Source organism: Lactuca sativa, chromosome 5 (assembly GCF_002870075.4).
Source record: "Lactuca sativa cultivar Salinas chromosome 5, Lsat_Salinas_v11, whole genome shotgun sequence".
Lineage (NCBI taxonomy): Eukaryota > Viridiplantae > Streptophyta > Magnoliopsida > Asterales > Asteraceae > Lactuca > Lactuca sativa.
Window position 1 is genome coordinate 270,492,292 of NC_056627.2, and position 9,888 is coordinate 270,502,179.

Sequence of the window (9,888 nt, forward strand, 5' to 3'; positions counted from 1 at the left end):
TTATTTTATGTTATCTTTGTCATGTCGTGTCATGTTTTGCGTTTTTTAATCGGTTCGCTTTCATGTTAGTTAAAAAAAACATGAGATCGTGTCATGTCGTGTTCGTGTTACATAAAACCTTGTCGTGTCGTGTCGTGTCAGATAAAAACACGACACAATGGCCCGATCTGCCAGCCCTATTTTTTAGTTTCCTCATCATTCATTTTCACTTAACAATCAACTCTTTTCCACTATATAAAGTACATATTTTAAAACACAAAATAAATCACTGCTGTTATAATGGTTTATATACACAACAAATTGATCAACCAACAAGGGCAATATCGTCATTCTACCCTTTTAATATCAATAACAAACAACCGCTTTACATTCACCGAAATCATCTCCCACGAGCTTCAGACAATGAAACAGCCATAGCTAACATCATCTGTTCTTCAAAACTCTCATCTTGTAAGCCATATGCACCAATCTCCGATCCTTCTTCCCTTGCTACTGTACATGCTAGACCACCATAAGGCGATGAGGATGCGGTTGTTGCCACTGGTGGGGCCACGGCGGCAGAAACACGAAGCTCCGCCGCGTATCTTGCTAACTGAGCCGCATCACCGTAATTACGGTGCCGCCTCCCGTCCTCCTAATCACCATCAAAATTATACATTTTTACTGTTATAATTGGGTAGATTTTTAAAGTACACTTTTTTGATAAGAAAGTACAATAGTGTGATTGGGTAGATTTTTTGAAAGGACGGTGGGTCAATACTAAAAAAAAAATTGAAATTAAAATGTTGTAACGAAATAAATAAAATTCGAATACTATTTTAATTAAAAATAAATAAATGAAAGTGGGTTGATATTTCTTGTATTTAGCATTAATCGATATTAACTCAGTAGTAGAACCTGAAATGAGAGCCATATGGCTTCCATAAGCATTATATTGTCGAGATCAAATTCATCATTTCTGCATTCACAACACCAATTAAGCTTTGCAAATCGACAAGGTATATAAAAAATAACAAAAATCAACATTAAAAATAAACATAAAATTATACCTAGATCCTGAAGGATTTGTAATTCCAGAATTACCAATAGAAACAATTTCATCATCACCTTCAATTATTCTGCTTGAAGAGCTCATATCTTGTCTTCTTTGCATCCTTTCTTCTTCATCTTGAATTTCTCTTCTTCTCATTCTTATTTGTGCATCTATCACCCGTTGCTCTTCCTGACCATAATTAAATACCAGAATTGAGCTCATGAACTAATGCACAATTTTTTTATTTTTTTTAAAATTATAATTTAGTGCTTACAATTTGCTCCAACCCCTTTTCTTCTTTAGTCTTTACCCCTCTATACTCCACTGCATAGTTAAACGTTTTACAAAAGGGACACCTTAAGATTGTTAAGGATCAAAAATAAAAATCTTGGAGCATAAAATATATATAACAGGGTATCTTATAATCTTTGTTAAAAAAACCGAAAAGGATACTGTGTGGGGCGTGTTGAATTAGGCATCTTCATCTGCAGAAAACACTCTGAAGCACAAGAAATAAACATTAGAACATAATCAGATTGTTTGTAAACAGAAAAATTTAAACGATAGAAGTGAATGATCTTTACCTGTACAAATGCCTTTCATGCAACATCTTGAACGATTTAGGCTTGGATAATACTGAAATAGAAATACAAAATTAAACCACAATTGGATGACAACATAACACGCTAATAGAAAAATCAATCAGGTGATGTAAACAGGATTCGGTAATTGTAAAGCAATTTGAATAGAAACAGTAACACAGACCAAGAAGCAAATTGGGCATTCTTCAAGATCGCAGTTACAGTCATCGTCACCAGGATAACAAGGAGCAAGTTTAGAATCAAGTATGAGTTTACGAAGCTTTTTGTGATCTACATCCTTGTGTTGATACAATCCTTGAGGCCTTGTGTACTTCTCGTCCACTTGATGCCTCTTTCTAACAAGCTTATTCCCCATCGAAGACCAATCAGGAACTACTATTATTCGCTTAAATCTAATTACAAAACCCTAATTTCAATCTCCAGCTGATACGACGGAATATCAAGAAATAAGAAAACACCTTCTTGAAAGAAGGAATTCGATGGCATTAACATCCTGAAATCACGAAAAAAGCAAAAGGAAAGCAATTATTTTATACCCATGAAAGTCAACGAACAACTTAACTTCGGATGAAATGAAATTTTAGATTACTTCGATCTGGGAATGTTATTTACAAAGAACCCATGTGAGAAAACGAGACCTTGAATTTGTTGAAGCTATGAAAAAGATGGTTGTGACTGAAATCAAAACTATGGATGCAGGTAGAGTACAGAGGAAGGGTTACGAGAGATTGACAAAAGAATGAAAGATAGACAAATAGGGAACACAATCAGAACTTTCTCTGATGATTTACGTGAGAAAGAGAGATGCCAGGAGTGTTTGTACGTATGTCTGTTCTGGTTAATATTTCTTGATTGATGATATAATGAAACATGGAATAATACTCTTAAAGATCTCATCCAAACTAGTATATATAATCCGTTCCTGATAGGTGATTGATACAAAATAATCTTTTGTCCATATAGACTGTTTAATAAACAATCAGTTTTTTAATATATCTTAGATTACTTCTTTTTTTGTTGGTCGATATCTTCTTATCCATTTTTATTTCTCCACGTCTTGATATCTATTTGAAATTATAACAAGTCATTTTTGTTCTTCCAGTCTCTTAATATCCATTTGAAATGATAATAAGTGTATTAAAATATTATCAATCTTATTTAAATATGATACATGTCATCATTTCACATGAATATAAAGATATGTCATCATTTCACATGAATATAAAGATATGTAGTAAGAAAATGTAGAAGCATCTAAGTTGCACGGAAACGGATACTGTAATGGGAAACGGATACGGAACGGAAACGGGAAACGGCAAAACCCAAAAAATTAAGATACGGATACGGCAAAGATACGTCAATATAAAATTGTGTTATATATATATATATATATATATATATATATATATATATATATATTGATGTCAAGTCCCGCAATGGAGGTTGATCTATTGATGTAGTTGATGATCCTTGTGTTTCTTGAGAAGCCATAATCGATGATGTGATTAGGAATTAAGAGAATCAAGAATGGTGATGAATGATGATTGACGATCCTAGTGAATTGTGATCGACTAATCGTCTTTGATCAAGAAAACAGGAGACGACTCACGACAGGGGAGACTTTGATTGACGATCGGTTAGGGACTTAAGGGAATACCAAATACGTTTTGAGCCTTAAAAACAGCAGCCCATTAGTCTTTTTTGGATTTAAACTTAAAAAGCCAATGTAAACCTTAAAATAAAATAGAAACGGCTAGGAAACTTCATCGAAACTTTAAGAAAACTTTGCAGAAACATTTCCATGATATCTGATACTTCCAGGAAACGTTTCCAAGGAGTTTCCATGGAGTATCCGTTTCCATGGAGTTTCGGAAACGGAAACGGCAACCTTAGAGAAGTTTCCATGCATCATAGAGAAGCATATTTAATTTCATTAAATACAATTAGGTGGTGTTTAGTTATGGAAAAATTGTTTTTGTTTTTCATTTTTAGTTTTCATTAGAAAATTTAGCAAACACATTAGTTAAATTTTATTCATTTTTCATTTTTCATTTTAGTAAATAAAAAAATATGTTTAGATGTGTATTTTTTTTTTATCAGATTTCATTTTTAGAAAACGGTAGTAGTGATAAAATAGGGGTAGAGATGGGTGGGGTAGCGGCGGTGGTGGCAGTGACGATGGTGGTGGTGGACGGGTGGGTTAGGGTAGTGGTGGCAACGTTGGCAGTGGTGGGACGACAGAGACAGTGGTATTGATGGTGATGATGGTGTTGGGGTAGGGTTAGGGTAGGGTAGGCTAATGGTGGCGATGGTAGCGGTGTCGATCGAGGTGGTAGTGGTCACGACGACGACAGTGGTTGTGGTGGGGTGATGATGGGTCGGTGATTGCAGTAGTGGTGGTGGTGGATGTGTGTGTATGTCTATTTTTGTGGAGGTGGGTGTGGGTGTGGGTGTAACCGTGTAAGGTTGTAGGGGTGGGTGGGGTAGGGTTAGTAATGGAGTTGGTGGTTGGGTGTGGGTGTGAGGTGTGAGGTGTGGCTGGGGGTAGTGGTTGGGTAATGGTGGTGGTGATGGTGATGGTGGTGGTGGGTGGGTCGGTGGGTGTTGGTGTTTATGGGGGTGGGTGTAGCATCCCAAAAAAAATTCAACAAATTTAAACTTTTCAAAACAACCCTTTTGTCTAATAGAAGTGTTACAAAACCAATGTTTCAAAACCTTATTTGAAATCGAAGTCTCCCAATATTCAATTAGATGTAAAACCAAGGATATGTACAGTCACGTTTTCGCCTTACCACGGTCCAATGAGGTACCTGAAACCATAAATCAAAACTGTAAGCACAAAGCTTAGTGAGTTTCCCCTAAAATACCAATACATGAACAATTAACATTTTCAAATAACAGCATGTACTGGGCCTACGACTAAAAGACTAGATTACCCCTGAGCCCACAATATGAGTCTGCCTTGCCTATCGGGTCCACGGATCATATCTGGTGTGCTCCATAGCCCACATCATAAGTCTGGCTTGCCCTCCAGGCCCACAACTTATGTCAGGCTTGCTTCTTAACTCGATCAATCATTGGATTGAAATACTCTCAAGCCCTCTGTACGAGTCTAGCATACCACACGATCCTCAGCTCGTATCTGGAATGCACCTGAGCCCTTAGTATGAGTCTGAAATACCCCACCCGGCCCTTATCTCATAACTGAAATACTCCAGGGTCTGTTGACTACAACACAAAGTAGTACAACATCAACCCAACACAATATGTCTCAAGCCCTCAGTATGAGTCTGGCATGCCAACCGACCCTCAACTCATATTTGGAATGCTTCTGAGCCCTCGGTATGAGTTTGGCATGCCAACCGGCCCTCAGCTCATATCTGTAATGCTACTGGGTTTGTTGGCTACAACACAAAGCAGTACAATCTCAACCCACCACAATATGTCTCATGTAATAGATAACAAGCATATACAATATGTCATGCATATAGAATCATAGGTAGTCCTACAGATCTACCGGACTAAGAATATAATCATGCAGATCTATTCCATACTCAGCATATCAATGTATAACAGGATATCAATCCAATGGGCCAGCGTTGGTGCCTTTGACCCGTAAGTACAGTGAGAAAAACTCACCTCGCAGACTAGACAAAACTGATGAGGACCGACTCTGAATCTCAGTTCTTTAACCAATATTTGTTTCCACCAAGTAACCAATTCCATCAAAATCCCAAAATACACAAAATACCCTCAAGGTCCAACTTGCTCAAAGTCAACGGTCAAGGTCAACAGTCCATTTTGACCCAACACGTTGTGTTCCCCTTGGCCACGCCGTGTTCCTCCAACATCCAAACAGTCGGGAAAACCTCAACCAACATACCGTGTTGACTTGAAAACACGTCGTGTTCGCCTGAGTTCCAACAACTTAATACATTCACCTTCCTTTTCGACTTCAAAAGCTCCAAAGCTCATATCTAGACCAAAATGTGATTAGGAAGGGTAAAGTTTCCAACTTTATCTATTGGGACTACCAAAAAGGTCCAAAAAAAACCCAAATCACAAGCTTGATAATGCAAGGGGCTTTACTAAAATACCCTTAATCCTTAAGGCTTGAAGTCCATCCCTTCTAGAAGTGATTCAAACACCAAAACCATCCCAAAGGTTAGTGCTTTCTAGACATGCATGCCCAATGCATGTCTTGAACCCTGTAAAACCCTAAATGTTGATGTATCAATCGGATTCACTAGAATTGGTGCAGAATCCCAATCTACTAATTAATGCAAAACGTGATATAGAATAAAGAACACACGATGAATCTTCAATGCACACTATATTGATGATCCTCTGGTACTTAAGATTCTGATTGCACTTCGGTTCTCTCTTGTTTCTCTCTTAATTTCGTTCTTGGATTATGGTAACACCCAAAAACATCTCTCATACCTTACAAGGCTAAAATAACACTATATATACCTAGAACTAATAACAAAGGCCCAACCTAAAACCCAAACAAGACAACATTAAACAGCACCAAAACATGGTGGTTTTGGTCCTAGACCGAGAACTCTAATAGCTTATGAAAAGCAAAGTATAAACCACAATTTATGACCAAACAATATCCCCCTGTTTTATAGATTTCTTTTCTCTTCAATCTTCTCTTTGATCTTGACTTTTAGCTTTATTCTTCGATTTCTTCACAACTTCAAGATGAACATATGAATTTATGCATGAATGACTTCATCTTGAACAGTCGGACTTCCTTTTAAGAATTTGACTTGGAACGCACATTGGGTGTAGAGGCTTCTTGTAAAGTTTCTTTAAAATCAACACTTTCAGCTTTGAAATACTTCAGAGATAATAACAGAGAGACCAATTCTTATGGATCACTTTAGCAAGTTCATAGATAGCAGCGAATTTAATGAGGAGACTTCAATGCAATCTGTCACACCCCAAAACCGGAACGGCAGAAACGTTCGGGGGTGGAGGACGTCATGTTTAGTATCACGAGATATGTATATGGTAAGCAAGTAATGAACAACCATTTCATTAAGAAAGAAAGTGTTTACAATGTGTGTGTTCACAAAACATAGAAGTCATAAACAAATAACACAACAAGACTTGAAGTTATAATGCTCCATCTTCTGAAGTCCCAGCACGAGCACCTGTCTAATAGTCTCCTGAGAATACAAGTTATTTGAAAGAGTTGATCAACAATTAAGCTGGTGAGTTCATAAGATTTTAGTGATGTGAGTAAGCTGTAAAATGTGGTTGAAAATGTATATGTACAAGTGATGTAAACTGTAAGTTCTGTTTTGAAAAGTTCGCTTGTTCCTCTAGAAAATCCTATATTTCCTACTTGAATGAAAGTTAAGTAAAATGACACTACAAGCCTTTCTATGGGTACTAAATGAGTACAAGCTACATATAATCAGAGTAAACAAACAATCGATTGTGTGCATCTGCCCTAAAGCTCACAACCCAACGGGGAACAGAAAGTAAGGCAGATAGCACACATTCAATTGGTTGTTAGATCGTTGTCATATATAACCCTGGTGTATTCACTTGTTACTCATGGAGTTATTTGTAATGGTTCCTTTATATTTAATGAAAATTTCTTTTAAGAAAACCTATATTTCTTATAGTAAAATATTGACCACAGTGACTACTTTTATAATAGCTTTGTTTATACTGCTATATATAATCTGATATCGGGTAGAATAGTTAATTGGATGAATCTGCCCTAAGTCCACAACCCAACGAGGACAGGAAGTAAGGCGGAAAACACACATTTAACTATCTATTGGGTATTAGTTTTATATATAATCATGGTGTATAAACTAAGGTGTTATAGAGTTATTCACCTAAAGTCTTTAAGTGTATATTGGCTTAATAAAATGGATTAAGCCCTTATCTGGGAAGTTTCTAGTTTTGTATACCAAAAGTAATGACTTTGAAAAGTATGTTTTGTAATAGAAAGGCTGTGCTTTGACTCTGTGTCCTATAACCTGATCCATACCTGGTACCCTTATGATGACTTAATGTATACTAAGTATAAATATATATAGAGTCGGGTAGATAATAGATTGGGTGAATCCATTCCAGGCCCACAACCAAACAAGGACAAGAAATGAAGTGGAGAACACACATCCTATTAGCTGTCGGATCCTACTTGTATATATCTATCCTATGATGTATACAATAAGGAATCATAAGTCTAGCATTATGGTCCTAACTTTTAGAAGTAGCCTTCTACCAAGACTCGACTGTTTTGAAAGTAGCCTTCTACCAAGACCCAACTGTACGACTATTAATAACATTGACACTGGAATTTTATATCCTTCTGTAATTGTCGTATTGACAGTGTAAGTACTATAGTATTTGTAATAAGTGACTACTTTAAGTACTATCTTGCCTTAATTGAGGGTTAAGGCATAATGTGATGGCTAGATCCTATGCTAAACGCTCCCTTGTCAAGAGATTCTAGGAACTACACGCGACCCTTGCAGGAGTGCAAGCCGCGAACATCCACATTACTATGATCATGTATACCCAATATAACTATCACAATGCGTTGTGATTCATTGGTATAGTTAGATCCTGAACTTGTTCCATGCTAAAGCACCTTATTATGTTCTGTTCTGTTATCGTATATTGATATCGTATCTATGTAAGTGTATTGCGTTAGTATAGACTCATAAACTGGACTGAATCTTTTGTGTGCTTCATTGTACTAGAAGTAATGAATAGCATTCTCCTAAACTATACCTATAATAGTTTAATAATGCTCTACTTGGACTGTTACTGAAAAGGCTCGTTTCTCTACTAAGTTATGCTTGTACTTTAAAAATGGAGTTTTGTATAACTATAAAGTAACATAACCTTTAAAAGAGTTTTGAAATGTTTTGACAAATTATAAATAACATAAGTAACATTTTGAAATATGTTTATAACAAAAATTTACACAATTATCATTATGTTCAACTTGTATTCCCCCCTTAAAACAGTTCAAATAGTTAAAAGATTCATTACGGAGTATGAACTCACCTGATGTGGGTGATTCAAACGGGTATGTGTGTACGGATGAGAAGTTTCACGAATGAAGTACCGAGACACAACAAGTCCTAAATGACATATAAGGACACATATTTACATGAATATAGTGGTTATAAACAACTATATGAAAGGAAACACCTTTCGGGACTAGGAAACACATTGATTAAGTGTTAGAATCACATGTGATTCAACAAAGGGAAGTGAAATGGCATCTAAGGGTGTTTACGGTTTTATAACCAACTCCACTTGAGTTTATGGTTGTAAACCCATGAGTTTATGGCCGTAAACTCATGGTACTTTGACCATTTTGTGATTTGAAGTCCTAGATGTCATTTTGAAGCATCCTAACTTCAAGTCTTAGCCTTAGGAAGTGATTAGGGAAACATATCACCCCTTTATGGGGTTTACGGATTTTGGACCATTTGTCTTTGGGTTTACGGTCATAAACCCAAATGGTTTATGGTCAAATGATGTTCTCAAGTCTTAAACACTTCAAGGTAAAGGTCTAGGCTACTTTCTAGGCTTAAGGAAAGAATTTGGGGCATCAAAACATGCATTTGGGGTGTTTACGGTTTTGGGAGCTCCCCAAACCGTAAACACATATAAATGGGACATTTTGGTGGTTTTTCATGTGCTAAACACATCAAAGGAAGTTTCTAGGTTTGTTTCCAAGGTTTGGCAAGAGAATAGGGACACTTTAGCACCCTTTTTAGGGTTTACGGTCCAAGAAGATTCTTGGGCCGTAAAAACCTTGCTCTTTGTGATATTTGGGTGTTTTCTTGATGCTCCTAAGGTCTAAACATGTCAAGGGTAGTTTCTATGTTTGGTTCCAAGGTCTATAGGGAAATAGGGCACACTTTTGGCCTCATTTTTAGTGTTCACGGTCCAAGAGGATCTTGGGCCGTGAACACCTTTTCCTTGGGATATTTGGATGATTTCCATGTTATCTAGGCATGTAATACACTTTAATATACTCTAGGGTTGAACTACTTACAATTTGGGATGAACGGTTGAAGATCCTTAGGAGAGAAATCGGGTTTTCTCTAGTTGAAATGGAAGAAATGAACCAAAATGGCTAAGTCTTACTTATATAGTCTTGAGGGTTTACGGTCCCAATACCATTTTGGACCGTAAACTCCAAACTCTTGAAGTTTTGGGCACTTATTGCTACATAATAAACCTTAGGGTATCCTCTCTCCT

General features: G+C 36.7%; 1 protein-coding gene across 2 annotated transcripts; it reads right to left on the minus strand.

Moving 5' to 3' along the window:
• Nucleotides 1–231: 231 nt before the first annotated feature.
• On the minus strand, nt 232–2,557 carry LOC111912457 (E3 ubiquitin-protein ligase DA2). Of its 2 annotated transcripts, none has more exons than XM_023908192.3 (8): nt 2,274–2,557; nt 1,799–2,128; nt 1,618–1,669; nt 1,487–1,532; nt 1,308–1,389; nt 1,050–1,222; nt 898–958; nt 232–634 (listed from the first exon to the last, which is right to left on the minus strand). In XM_023908192.3, exons 2-8 carry the CDS (start codon nt 1,988–1,990, stop codon nt 380–382), a joined length of 861 nt encoding a protein of 286 aa, XP_023763960.1. In that variant the 5' UTR covers nt 1,991–2,128; nt 2,274–2,557; the 3' UTR covers nt 232–379. The 2 variants fall into 2 exon arrangements, with proteins under 2 accessions (XP_023763960.1, XP_023763959.1); XM_023908191.3 differs by having other exon boundaries at nt 2,225–2,557.
• Between the last annotated feature and the right edge of the window lie 7,331 nt (nt 2,558–9,888).